Source organism: Sciurus carolinensis, chromosome 9 (assembly GCF_902686445.1).
Source record: "Sciurus carolinensis chromosome 9, mSciCar1.2, whole genome shotgun sequence".
NCBI lineage: Eukaryota > Metazoa > Chordata > Mammalia > Rodentia > Sciuridae > Sciurus > Sciurus carolinensis.
The window spans coordinates 133,418,257-133,433,285 of NC_062221.1; the positions used below are offsets into that span (position 1 = coordinate 133,418,257).

The 15,029-nt window shown below is 38.1% G+C and overlaps 1 protein-coding gene across 3 annotated transcripts in view; it reads left to right on the plus strand.

The window, feature by feature from the left end:
* The window catches only part of Morc3 (MORC family CW-type zinc finger 3), a 38,794-nt gene extending 32,256 nt beyond the window's left edge, over positions 1 to 6,538 (plus strand). For 2 of the 3 annotated variants that reach the window (XM_047565168.1, XM_047565170.1), the window contains 4 exons: positions 160 to 210; positions 979 to 1,873; positions 3,337 to 3,494; positions 5,088 to 6,538. In XM_047565168.1, the coding sequence (XP_047421124.1) occupies positions 160 to 210; positions 979 to 1,873; positions 3,337 to 3,494; positions 5,088 to 5,241 (1,258 nt within the window). In that variant the 3' untranslated portion in view covers positions 5,242 to 6,538. The remainder of the gene's footprint in view (positions 1 to 159; positions 211 to 978; positions 1,874 to 3,336; positions 3,495 to 5,087) is intronic. The other variant, XM_047565169.1, reaches the window with a different exon arrangement.
* Positions 6,539 to 15,029: the final 8,491 nt, after the last annotated feature.

The window sequence follows — 15,029 nt, forward strand, 5'->3', positions numbered from 1 at the left end:
GTTTGTTGTATTTTTCCATTTTTGGAATATTAAATTGAGCCTTTATGTGACATTCCTATGGCAATAATGCAATTCTAGGCAATTATAGTTTATATGACTGTAGGAATCTTAAGGATAAATCACTTTGCTTTTATTGTTTAAACTTTCTCCCATCCTCAGGGATGCACAACACACTGCCCAAAGAGCAAACCTGTACAGATCGCCCTCCAGGTGTGGAAAAAAGTAATCCATTGGTGGTAAATTGACAGAAAACGACATAAAATAAAGAAAGTGAGGCAGGTTTTAATTCAGGGAAACTGTTCTATTTGAAATGATAGGAAATACTAGTTTGCTTTGTGTCTTACCTTTGGTCATTGAATGCTGGTAAAAACCATGATGCCCAGGTGAAAACAGAAATGCCATTCCCTAGAGAATAAAAAGGCCAGAACTGGGCAGGACACCTTCTCTTTTGGGAACGTATTCTTTGGAATGCTTGGAAGAGATCAGATGAAGAGATGTTTTACAGTACGCAGATCCAGTACTTGAAAGAGATCTCAATAGTCAATTATTTCCTGATCTATAAAAGAAGAAAATAGTGACATCATTGATTCAATGATGAATTCTGTACAGTGTGTCTTTCTTTCTTTTTCTTTTTTTTAAATGAGCATGGGCTCTTAGAATTTCAAGATAATGCTGGGCATGGTGGCACTACTCAGGAGGCTGGGGCTGGAGGATCACAAGTTCGAAGCCAGCTTAAGCAAGACTTAGTAAAACCCTGTCTTAAAATAAAAACATTGAAATGGCTGGGGATGTAACTCAGTGGTACAGCACCACTGGGTTCAATCCCTAGTACTATCTCCAAAATAATGATAATAACAATTATTATTATTTAAAATTTTTTATAATAGTGCATTTGTTAAAATGATTACTTAATGGTCATCAATTGTGTTAGTATTTGTATTTTAAAATTCTGCATTTTATATATAAAATTTTTTCCAGCCTAAAACGGAGACTTTCTACTCGTTCCTCAATTTTGAATGCAAAGAATCGGAGATTAAGTAATCAAGCATTTGAAAACTCAACTCATAAAGATGATGATGATGATGATGAAGATGTGATCATCTTAGAAGAAAACAGTACTCCCAAACCTGCAGTAGATCATGATATTGAAGTTAAACCAGAACAGAGTCACACTGAACAAAGTGGTGTTCATGTTGAGCTTGTGGGCAGTGCTAAATCTTGTGGCCACACTAGTTCAACAAGCACTGCGTCACCCAGGTGTGATCAGGGCACTACTGCAGCCACCCAGACAGAAGCACCAAATGTAGTTGTTAAAAAGGAAGAAATTATCGAAGATGAGATAGATGTAAGAAATGATATAGCAATACTGCCCTCCTGCGTACATGCTGAAGGAAAGATACAGGAAGCCCAGGAAACCTTTGCTAAGGCTGCAGATGATGTTGGCTGCCAGTTACAAGAGCTGAGAAATGAACTACTTTTAGTCACACAAGAAAAAGACAATTATAAGAGACAGTGTCATATGTTTACTGACCAAATCAAAGTATTACAACAGAGAATAGTAGAAATGAATGACAAATACGTAAAGAAGGAAACTTGCCATCAGTCTACTGAAACTGATAATGTATTTTTTCTTGAGAGTATTAATGGCACATCTGAAAGTCCAGACCATGTGATATCTCAGTATCGGCAAGCTTTGGAAGAAATAGAAAGGCTGAAAAAACAGTGTAGTGCTTTGCAACATGTAAAGGCTGAATGTAGTCAGTGTTCTAATAGTGAGAGTAAAAGTGAAATGGATGAAATGGCTGTGCAGCTTGACAGTGTGTTTAGACAACTGGACAAATGCAGTGTTGAGAGGGACCAGTACAAAAGTGAGGTGAGTAATATCGTCCAACATAGTCTTGAAAGTCTAGGGCTATTTCAAACTTAAGGAACTGCTAGATTGGAGAACTTCCATTTCATAATAATAGTTTATTGAGTGTTTGTTACTCCCCTGGTTCTTACCTGGGGAGTGGGCCTACTGGGGGCATGTACATAATGTAGGTGCATTTGGTTCTTCAAATGTTTGAGGAGATTGCTGGTAAAGAATGAAAGTGGAGGGGCTGAGGAGATAGCTCAGTCAGTAGAGTGCTTGCCTTGAAAGCACAAGGTCCTGGATTCAATCCCCAGCACCACCCCCCCCCAAAAAAAAAAGAGTGGAAGTGGCTAAATAAGGTGAGTGTTGTGTAGTGCACAGAATATAGCTGTAAGATGAATAATTGTCTTGTTCAGAATACCAGTACCATCCCCATTTAGATACTAATTTCTCAATATAGTCAAAACTTTGCATCCATTATTAATATGCCTTTCAATAACCATATGAGGTGGATCTTTGTATCCTCATTTTATAGATGAACCCTCTGAGGATTAGGTTTGTTCTCAAATGGCACAATATCCCAAGTTACCAATGATGTAGACTTCTTCATCATTCCTTTGCTTGTATTGTGCAGTCGTGATCTGAGATGGCTCTTCAGGACCAGCCATCATATCTGCTTTCCAAGCTGCAAGAAAGAGAAGGGTTATGGTTTCTTGCAGTTGCTTATAGTCCATCTTTCAAAACTTAAGTCACCTGGCTTGTGGGTGCTGTCAGGGAAATGGAGTCTGTGGAAAGGGTCTTCTACTGAGGAAGGAGAGAAACAGTAGTCACCAGGTGATAAGTGGTAGCCTGTGCATAAGCTCCCACTTCAAATCCAAGAAACTCCTTTTTAATCTATTTTATGGACATTGTGTGTGTGTGTGTGTGTGTGTGTGTGTGTGTGTGTTTGTGGTGTTTGAAAGGGTTTCCTTGCTCCTTCCTGGAATATCGCTGACATAACTGTTCATTCAGACATTCTTCATGATAGGTTATCTCAGGAGCTAGATGACAAAATATATAACAGTCAATACAGGCTTATTAGAAATAGTGTGCAAGGGGCTGGGGATATAGCTCAGTTGGTAGAGTGCTCGCCTCACAAGCACAAGGCCCTGGGTTCAATCCCCAGCACCGCAAAAAAAAAAAAAAAAAAAAGTGTGCAAGAAATGTAAAACACTGTGACAAACAATATTAAGGCATTAGTGTCTTTGTCAAAGTTTCAATTTTCAGGTATCCCTCAATTTTCATCATGTGGTAATTAACATTTTTTTTACTGTAAAAAGAGTAGAAAGGAAGCTAAACAAATTAAACTTTGTAAAATTATTGGGGTGTATTTAATGGGTTTTTTTTGATAGTTTAGGTAATTTTTATTATTCTAGTTCTGTATTTCTTTAAATTTGCACTATGACAGTATTTTTAAATTTTAAATTAATTTGTATTTTTGTCAGGTTGAATTATTAGAAATGGAAAAATCACAGATTCGTTCTCAGTGTGAAGAACTCAAAACTGAAATTGAACAGTTAAAATCTGCAAGTCCTGTGAGAGGAACAGATGTTTCAACTTCAAGTAATATTGAGGAGTCTGTAAATTACACAGATGGGGAAAGGTAATAATAAATGAGGCACTTTGCAGTTAAAGTAGCATGCTGATTTTTTTCTCTTAACACATATTAAATGTTATTCTATCATATGAAGTCATTGATGTCTGCTGTCATCCCAGTGTTAGGATGTACAGATTCAAAAGAGGTAACATCATCATCCTTTCAAGATGAGAACAAACTTCTATTTAAGTGAAAGAATCTAGAAGGAATAAAATGTGGTTTGTGCTAGGTGTGGTGGCACATGCCTGTAATCTCGGTGACTTGGGAGACTGAGGCAGGAGGATCACAAGTTCAAACCCAGCCTCAGCAATTTAGCGAGGTTGTACAGCAACTTAGCGAGACCCTGTCTCAAAAAAAGAAAAAAGAAAAAAAAAAAATATATATATATATAAACATATGTATATACACACTCCACAATTTCTTAATCCATTCATCTATTGATGGGCAGCTAGGTTGATTTCAGGCTTTGTGAGTTGTGCTGCTATAAACATTGATGTTGCCTAGTATTCTGGTTTTAGATTTTTGGGGGGAAAATACCCAGGAGTGGGATAGCTGGGTCATATGGTAGATATGGTAGTTCCATCCCTAGTTTTTTTTTTTTTTTTTTTTTTTTGAGGAATTTCCAGACTGTTTTCCAGAGCAGTTGTACTAGTCTGCAGTCCCACCCACAATGGACCATTCTGACTGAAGTGAGATGGGATCTTAATGTAGTTTTGATTTGCATTTCCCTGATTGCTAGAGATTTTGAACACTTTTTCATATATTGCCCTTTTGTGTTTCTTTTATTAAGAAGTTTCTGTTTAGTTCTTTTGCCTATTTATTGATTAGGTGGTTTTTTTGGTGCTAAGTTTTTTGAGTTCTTTGTATATTCTGGATATTAATTAGTCCCTTGTTGGAGGAGTAGCTGGCCAAGATCTTGTCCCATTCTGTATGCTCTCTTCATGCTCTTAATCATTTCCTTAGCTGTGCTGGTCTTATTCTTTTTTATTGTTGTTGATGGGCCTTTATTTATTTACTTATTTATATGTGGTGCTGAGAATCGAACCCAGTGCCTCACACATGCTAGGCAAGTGCTCCACCACTGAGCCACAACCCTAGCTCTTATTCTTAAAGTAATATTTTTGTTAGCATATCACTATTTTCCAGGTGATAACAATACTTAAAATAAATACTGTATTCCAATTTCTATATTTTGCTATTTCATGTTTTCTTCAGTCTGCAAATTAAAAGTATAAGTAGGGATCAGACCAAGCTAACAATTGTAGAAACACTGTGCTTGGACCTGTGCTAGCATCTGATGGCTAAGGAGGATAAACCCTAATGAATCTAATGTATCAAATGATTTTTTTTTTTTGGTGGTACTAGGGATTGAACCCAGGGCCTTGTGCTTGCAAGGCAAGCACTCTGCCAACTGAGCTATCTCCCCAGCCCCAAATGAATTATTAAATACAGTTCTTCAAGTGAAGTTTTGCTTTTCTTTTGTTTAACTCTGCTTCATTTTGCAGAGATTTGATTCTAACGTTTTCACTTTAAATTTCTGTGTGGTTGATAATGTGTACTGTAGTACTCATGTAATGAGTTTCCTATTTGTATTTGCAGCCTCAAACTTCGATCTCTTCGAGTTAATGTGGGACAGCTGCTGGCCATGATTGTACCTGATCTTGATCTTCAGCAAGTGAATTATGATGTTGATGTAGTTGATGAGATTTTAGGGCAAGTTGTTGAACAAATGAGTGAAATCAGTAGTACTTAAAGTATGTATCATGAATTAATAAAATACTTGCTCAGTTCTTTGGATTGTATGGCTTTCAAAATATAAACAGTTTCATTCTATAATTTCGATAGGTAACAGACTGAAGAACCATTATTTTACTGTATTCTATGCATTCAAGTGTGATCACAGATATTGTGGACACAGTTCCATCTTTTGAAATACCTGTGAATTATTGGTATTGAGCAGCTGAATAGCTAACTTATGACTTTGTGTTGAATGTAAATATTTGAATGTAAATATTAGGCCCATACATATTTTTTTATTCTCCTAAAATATGTGATTTTCACCAAGAGCTTTTCAGGTTGCCCCCAAGCTTTGTGCAATTTTTTCTGGTTGCCAAAAGTGTATTTTTCTTGGAATTGAGGGCTGTACCATGGTATAAATGAAAATGCTACTACCTTTGATTTTCTTATAAAGGAGTTTAAATAATTTTTAAATAATGTAAAAGCACTCCTGATTACAATCTGGTTACAAGGGAATGAGTATTAGTGTTTCTTTTCTATAAATTCCTATCTCCTGACACATTATTTATGAAAATGTGATAAGCAAAAACTGACTCCATTTGTCAGGGTTTTTCTTGTGTTGAGATTGCCAATCATGATTAAACACAAAGTGTTTTTATAGAACAAAAAACAACCTTTAGTATAAAGTATTGAAAATATTAAATAACCACCAAGTTTACTTTTGAAGCCCATTTTTAGCTGTTTAGTCAGTATGGAGTGGGCACAATAATTATTTAATATTTCTTTTTGTGAAATTTCCTGTACAGCCTTTTGTAAGATTATTGCAGGTTAATATGAGTTGAGGAAGACAATCTTTCTCGGCAATTCTGCAGACCTTTTATTATATTACAAATCTAAGTATTTTGTATCCTGGAGTTAAGGACAAACTGCCCTAGGATGATAGTATTACATGCCATAAAATATGCTTTATTGGTTCCATGTTTTGTGCAATCTTAAAGAGATGGCTTTTTATTAAGTGTATATCTATGTATATATAATTAAAAATCATATTTTCAACAACTAAGATAGGCATTATTTTTTCCAAAGTTTTATCATTACTATTTATTTTTACTTTTGTTTCTGAAAATTCAATACATGTTCATTTTGTATGTATGCTTAATTACATGTCTCTCATATAATATTGGATTTCTATTGTATTATTTCCTTCTTTTCCTTCTGAAAAGAGCAAATAAATGAAGATTGTTTTTATTTGCTTGATAAAGTAATTGAAAGTGTATTTTTGGTATGAAACTGGTTTTCTGTCTCAATTGTAACTGCCCAAATTTTTAAAATACATTGTAATAAAATATATGATCTCTAACTCTTCAGATACTCATTTTAAAAGATTTAATGTGAACTTCAAATTATTTTAAAACTAAAAATGTATCCTTTAGATTATCAGGTTGAGCTCATTTACTACATTAATTGTTACCATTTTTGGGGTGGGGCACTGGTGCTTCAACTCAGGTCACTCCACCACTGAGCCACATCCCCAGCCCTATTTTGTATTTTATTTAGACACAGTATCTCACTGAGTTGCTTAGCACCTTCCCATTGCTGAGGCTGGCTCTGAACTCTCGATCCTCCTGTGATCATCCTGTCTCAGCCTCCTGAGCCGCTGGGATTACAGGTGTACCCCACTGTACCCGACAATTGTTACATTTTGAAGGCTGAGGCTGAGCTCGTTTTTCTTATGAGAGAGGAGAGAATGTGTGTTTTGTACTCAAGAGGAAAACTTTTTCTTGTAAAAACTCATTTCATCTGGAGAAACCTTGTCTAAATGATGACAACTGTATAAGTCACAGAAGTTTGTGAATATTTGTTGATGTAATAGTTCTTTTTGGAATTTGCCATTTTTTCCTTCTTATTGGTCAGCTTCTATATTCTTGCAAAAATGTACTTTATACCCCTGTTACCTGGCTTAATCTGGAAAAAATAATTGTGTGATTAGTAAGAGAAACTTGCTAATTTTTATTTTTTATTTTTGGCAGTACTAGATATCAAACCCAGAGATACTCTACCACTGAACTGCACCCCACAACTCTTTTTATTTATTTATTTTTTTGAGACAGTCTGTGTTACCCAGACTGGGTTTGTATTGTAATTCCTCCTGCCTCAGCCTCCTGAGTAGCTGGGATTACTGGACTGTGCCACTATACCTGGCTCTAAAGGGTTCTTTACTAGTACTTACATATTTTTCACACTTTTAAAAAATATTGCCAGGATACAAGGCTGAAAATGTAGCTAACCACAAACTTGAAGACATCATGGACTTTTGTAATAGAACTGCTATTTAGTAGCAAGACATATCCTTTTTTCTTCTTGTTGAGTTTGTAAAAATCTAGTGTTGGAGGGAAGTGTTACTTTAAAATTTATTCCTTTAAGGCAAATAGTGACAAAAACCAAAGTACGAGGACACTCAAATAGTCACAGTCTGGAAACAGGACCTGCTCTGGTCAACTGAGGCTACAGAGTAGTGAAAACTGAGTGACAGCACAGAGTAATGGCAGTGAGGCATGTCCTGTGTCCCTCCTTTGGGGCCTCAAATTCTAATGTGGCAGGTCCTGCTGGTGACACTGCCCTTGATCTCATGCTTGGTCATAATGGTCATTGAGGAATCTTATAAGTGATTTTTAAATTTTTCTTTATTTTTATATTTAGTACTGAGAATTGAACCCAGGGGCATTTTACCACTGAGCCACATCCCCATCCACCCCCACCCTTTATTTATTTATATATATAATTTTGAGACAGGGTCTTGCTAAGTTGTTTAGGGTCTCACTAAGTTGCTGAGGCTGGATTTGAACTCAACCCTCCTGCCTCAGCCTTTCTGAGTTGCTGGGATTACAGGTGTGCACCACCACACCTGGCATACTGATGACTCTTGTCACTGCTGCATTGGGGAATTTTTAAAATTTTCAAAGTGAGTCTGCACCCCAATTTTTTTTTTTTTTTAATGTGCTGAGAATCAAACCCAGTGCCTCACACATGCTAGGCAAGCTCTCTACCACTGAGCCACAACCCCAGCCCCTGCACCCCATTCTTAGTAAAATTAAGTCAATTTTGTGGGGATGGACCCAGATAAATTTTCTTTGGATTTTTTTTTTTTTTTTTTGGTGTGTGTGTGTGTGTATTTTGTATCAGGTATTAAGCTTCAGGGTGCTTAACCTCTCTAAACCATATCCTCTCCCTCTCCCACTCCACCTTTTTTTCTTTTGATATTGGAGGTTTAACCCAGTGGCACTTAATCACTGAGCCACATCGAAAATATGCCTCAGAATATTTTGTGTTTTGTGACAGGATTTCAGTAAGTTGCTGAGACTGGCCTTGAACTTGTGATCCTCCTGTCTTAACTTCCCAAGCCAGTAAGATTACAAGCGTGCACCACCAAGTCCAGCCTGTTAACAGTATTTTTTAAGGCCTTCCCACCTGCAGTGTGCCATCAGAGCTGAGACCCGTTGTTCTGTGGCTTCTGCTGATGAGTATTTAAATATCGAACTCAGGCAGTTTATGAAACACTGGCTCAGCATGACCATTTTCTCCTTGGGGCAGTTGAGGAAGTGTATACCTGCACGGATACATTCTTAGATATGTATTCAATTTGTATCATTACATGTTTTGGTTTTTTTGTTTTTTTTTTTTTTTTTTTTTTTTTTGGGTGATGCCTTATCTTGGGAGGCAAGCACTCTGCCAACTGAGCTATATCCCCAGCTGTACTACTACTTTTTTTTTTTTTTCCTTTCATTACATGTATTTGTAACTCAAAATTTACACAAAGCTACTACAAGATGCATTTGGTAACACTTCCACATCATTCTTTGAAACAAACTCAGTAACATTCTCTGATAGGAACATGATCCTAATGTTCATTTGTTATTTTTTTTTAAATTTTTATTTAGCTTTTAATTTTTTACAGACTGCATTTTGATTCATTGTACACAAATGGGGTACATAATTTCACTTCTATGGTTGTACACAATGCAGATTCACACCATTTCGTGTAATCATACATGTACATAGGGCAATGATGTCTGTCTCATTCCACCATTTTTCATACCCCCTCCCTCTCATTTTCTTCTACATGTTCGAAAGTTCCCCCATTATTCTCTCATTCCCCACCCCCACCCCCATTATATATCATTCTCCACTTATCAGGGAAAACATTCGACCTTTGGTTTTTTGGGCTTGGCTTATTTCACTTAGCATGATATTCCCCAGTTCCATCCATTTATTTGCAAATGCCATAATATTATTATTCTTTATGGCTAACCCTTAGCTTTTTTGATGTGCTCCTAGATATCAGATTTCAAAGCACAAAGTACAATGATTCAGGACCACCATTAAATATGGCAACATTGAAGTTTAACATTTCAGTTATAATTAAATGTAACAATTTTCCAATCCAATGGTTTTCAGTTGTCCACCTATTGATTTTTCAATTAGTCGTCTTCCTAAAGGAACCTCCTTGGGGTTCATGAGAGGGTTGGAGAGATATTGGGAAGGTCATACAAAGACCTAGATGAGTTCTGCTGTTAGTTTTCTTTTTTTAATAAAGGATTTTGGAAGTTTATTTTTTATTTTTTTTATTGTAAACAAATGGTATACATGTTTCTCTGTTTGTACATAGAGTAAAGGCATACCATTTGTGTAATCATAAATTTACATAGGGTAATGTTTGATTCATTCTGTTATTTTTTTCCTTCCCCCCACCCCTCTTTTCCCTCTATACAGTCCTTCCTTCCTCCATTCTTGCCCCCCTCCTTAACCCTAACCCTAAACCTAACCCTTACCGTAACGCTAATCCCTCCCACCCCCCATTATATGTCATCATTCGCTTATCAGCGAGATCATTCATCCTTTGGTTTTTTGAGATTGGCTTATCTCACTTATCATGATATTCTCCAATTTTTTTTTTTTTTTTTTTTGCGGTACTAGGGATCGAACTCAGGGCCTTGTGCTTGCAAAGCAAGCACTCTACCAGCTGAGCTATCTCCCCAGCCCTCCAATTTCATCCATTTGTGTTATTTGTTTTTTGATGCTTCAAAAAAATTCTGAGAAAACGAAATACCACAAGCACTTTTGCAAGTATATCCAAAGAAATTTTTTTATAGTAAGTATTGATGAGGTCAGAGTGTATGCTGTGAAGAAAATGGTTGCAGGAATTTCTAGTAATAATGTATGAGTGTTTTGTGCTTAGATTCTCTACCTCAGACTTAATTTTGCTAATCTATGAAAAAATGGTGACATTTTTCCTCCTTAGGTTGAACATGACTTATTAGTCATTTTAATGTCTTGTGCCCTCTGTCGTATTCTTTGCCTGCTCTTTTCTACCAAGGTTTTTATCTTACTGCTAATGAGACCTGTTTCAGAAAATCCGAAGTACGATAAATGTTATTTTGCCCAGCAGCTTTGGAGGCTGAAGTAGGAGGATTGAGAGTTCAAAGCCAGCCTCAGCAATGACGATGCACTAAGGAACTTGGTGAGACCCTATCTCTAAATAAAATCCAAAATAGGGCTGGGATGCAGCTCCATGGTTGAGTAGCCTGAATTCAATCCTAGGTACCCCCCCCCCAAAAAAAGTTACTTTGTTCAAAAATGAGGACTTCCTGGAATGCAGTGTGTCCCAGTGAATTCAGTCTCTGTGTTTCTTTTGGACATCTGGCCATAGCTCAGAAAAGGAGGGCCATCAATGTCTGGTTGGTATAAAGGACAAAATAAATACATATATTGCTTTTCAGAAGTGAAATTCGCCATCACAAATTAAATTTTCATACATTGACCTGTGGAAGAAAATCAAGACCAAAGTAGACAGACTTGATGAAGTCAAGTCATTTAAATACAAGTGAACTTCGAAGTGTGTGGGGTCAATAGAGGTGGAGTGGGAATTGCAACTTAACTTCCTGCACATATTCTAGTAATAGTTTATTAGCTACAAGTGGAACCTCAAGATTCTGCTTCACTCTGTAAGAGTTAAGAGCCCCCAAAGAATTTCTTGCAAAATAGGACTCAGAATCTTGTTATCAAGATACAGAATAAACATCTCAAAGGGACTTTCACCCCAACCTGGCTAACATTAGGTCATAGTGTCGTCCATATGAAAATACCCAGGATTTGGCTCTCTTTGTAATTAAACATAATGGTGCTTTATAATCACAGTGAAGTCTTCCTACTCTCCCATGGGGTTCCTGTCCAATGCCATTGCAAGTTGTGGTCTCTGCTTTCTACTGTGGCAGAGCACATGCCTAGCAAGTTCAAGACTAAATTGATTTGGATTTATTCTTCTATTTTCTATACAGGCAGCAGTCCTTGTTCTTGTGACTCCTTTTCCACACTTTGGTACAGAGTGTCTGAACTGCATTGTTAATGTAGATAGTTGAGATAATGCACAACATTATTCCCTGTAAGATGAAGCATGTCAGTTCTCCAGGAGAGCTGTATATAGACTGCTGGGACTTCCAGTAGTGTGAGCTGCCTAAGCAGCTGGCAGCAGAATTTACACAGGCACATAGACTCCCTCTTTGGCAATATTAGAAATATAGAAGTCTTGCCAGGTGCCAGTGGTGTGTGCCTGTAATCCTAGTGACTCTGGAGGCTGAGGTGGGAGGATTCTAAATTCAAAGCCAGCCTCAGCAACTTGGTGAGGCCCTGTCTCTAAATCAAAAGTAAGGGGTGGGGATGTGGTTCAGTGGTTGAGCACCCTTGGGTTCAATCCCTGGTACAAAAATAAATAAATAAATAAAGATAATAGAGTGTTGTACTGTGGTTAAATATACATTTAACATTTAACCATACATTTCAGTGTGCCCATTTTTCTTACACAGATCCCAAAGAGAAGAATTGTTAGGTCAGAGGTTGGCATATCCTCACTAGAACTGCAGAGCGATTTCTTGCTATGTCTCAGGTCCAGCTGTGCCTCCCGAGTCTGTCCTCAAACTCCTGGGCTCCAGTGATCCTTCTGCCTGCACCTTCTGGGAGCTGGGGCTAGAGGCACAGGACACCTTGCCCACATTTGTGCTGATTTCTGATTGTCCCTTTTCTCCTAGGGTTCTATTTCTGACAAACCTTGCTCCACATTTTTTTTTAACCTTGTATTGAACTTTAATTTCTGCTGTCAGACCCACTCTTTTTTGGTACACTACTCTTTATCAGTCTTTACTAATGTTTTATTAGCACATATTCTGACTTCAGATTTTGAGTCCAGAATATCCACACTGAGCAAAGGAAATTAAAATGGGTTCAGAGAAGTCTGTTGTTTTTGAAGAAAGTGAAGATGTATTTTAAGAAGTTACATTCTTAAAAAATTCTCAGGAACCAGACAATTTTTTAAAATGGGGTACAACTGTTGTTTCTCTGGTTGTACATGAAGTAGAGTCGCACCATGTGTGTAATCATACATGTACACAGGGTAACGATGTTTATCTCATTCTGTTATTTTTCCTTTCGCCCACCCCCTCCCACCCCTCTTTTTCCTCCATACAACCCATCCTTACTCCATTCTTGCCTGCCTCCCACCCCCCAGGAACCAGATAATTTTGCACCCTTAAACTGAAGGAATACTGCTTAAAACTGATGTTTGGGGGCTGGGGGTGTAGTTCAGTGGCAGGGCATTTGCCTAGCAAGTTCAAGGCCCTGGGTGCCATTTCTAGGACCATCAAATACTACTACTACTACTAATAATAATAAATAAATAAAAATAAAACATTCTTGGGGCCCAAGCTGAAACTGCAGTGATTAAGCCATCTCCTTAGAATCAGTTCCCATAGGGCTTCTTTAGTTCAACATTTGTGGTGCAAACCTGGGTTTCAACTAAAAAAAATTTTTTTTTTTTTTTTTTAAGAAATAGTTGATAGGGGCTGGGGAGATAGCTCAGTCAGTAGAGTGCTTGCCTTGTAAGCACAAGGCCCTGGGTTTGATCCCCAGCACTCAAAAAAAAAAAAAAAAAGAAATAGTTGACAGACCAAGGCCACACTCTGCATTGCCTTCCTGCCTCTTGTGGTGGCCCATCAGATGAGTGTTGAAATTAGGTTCCTAAAATGCTTACCAGGAAAACAAACTCCTTCACATACTTTTAGTATCAAAAGTGTGTGAGCCCAGAGTCCTGCAAGTTAGGGCAGGGGAAGAGGATTTATTTGTGAGTCAATAGAATTTATCCGAATTTTTTGGAAAATCTGATGTTTAAGGAGAGATACTGCACTTTCCAAACCATAGCAATTATCAGACTCATTCTGCACCCCTCTGCTGAATATTCTGAATAGTGGGCTCAGGTAGGGCCAGGAATCTATGCTTCTAAAATAGCCAGATTACCCAAATCATACAGTCATTCCCAAGTGAAGGTCTATAAATCCTAGTCCCCAAGAGAATATCTGAGTCACACATTCAGATTATATTATCCTAGCTTCCCATTGAAAACAGTCTCCAAGGAGCACCTGACATTCTCGTCAATATGAGACATTTGTTTGTGGGCAATGTCTATATTTTTCATAAAACTCACTGTCCATGTTTTGTAATGGTGCTAGGGATTGAACCCAGGGCCTTGTACATGCTAGGCAAGGCTCTACCTCATAGTTACACCCATAAACCTCCATAGCCATTCTTTTTATTATTTATTTATCTATTTATTTTTGTGGCATTAGGGATTGAACCAAGGAGTACTCTACCGCTGAGTTACATTTACAGACCTTTTCAATTTAATTTTATTTTAAGACGGCCTACTAAGTTGCTCTGGGGATGGCCTGGAACTTGCCATCCTCCTGCCTCAGCCTCTCAAGAAGCTGGGATTACAGGAGTGTGTCACACCTGGTTAGCCATTCTGATTTCAAAAAATGCCAGTGAAAGTTGTCTCCTCAGATGAACCTGTGTATTCCTTTTATCAAGCAAAAGCAAGGCATCCCATGGCCTTTGTTTCCTGATCTTCTATGAAGCTCAGGGATGGGTTCAGCTTCATTTGGAAACTTATCCAACTTAAAAAGGCTTGCTGTATCTGTCTCTGCCTACTTACTGGTTTACAACTTCAAAATGTTAAATTGTTCTTTTGTGTGTGTGTAGCATTGCTGATTGAACCCAGGGATACTCTACCACTGAGTTATAGCCCCAGTACTTTTTTTTTTTTTTCTTTTGGTACCAAGGATTGAACCCAGGGCTGTTCACCACTGAGCAACATTCCCAGTCCTTTTTTATTTTTTATTTAGAGACAGGGTCTGGCTGAATTGCATAGGACCTTGCTAAATTGCTGAGGTTGGCTTTGAACTCACCATCCTCCTGCCTCAGCCTCCAGGACCCCTGGGATTACAAGCGTGTGCCACTGCGCCCGGCCTCACTTTACCTTTTAATTGTTACTGTTTGTGTACATTGCTCCTGGAAGAGGAGTCTCTATTTTACTGATTTTTGAAACTCCAGTGACCAGGATGGCTCCTTTAGGGGTGGCCACCCTCACCTACTCGTGAACACATTTTGATGTCTTGGGCAGGTCTCCAGAATTGTTTCCCCACCTGACTTACTTATCTTTTATGAGACTGTAAATACCCCAAGGTTAAGTTTGAGCTTTGCTCACCACCGAGGATCCAGTGCCAGCACAGGGTCTAGCATACAGCAGATGCTTAGTACATGTTTGCTTGCAAGAGGGAACCAAGGGAGTAAGTGACTGAAGGAAGGAATCAGTGGCCTCATCCAGCCTTTCATGCCCACGAGCGCCTGCAGAAATTCATGTCTGCAGGAGGCGCCCTCCTTCGGACCCGCGGGTCCTCGCTGGCCCAGTCTCGGCGCCCG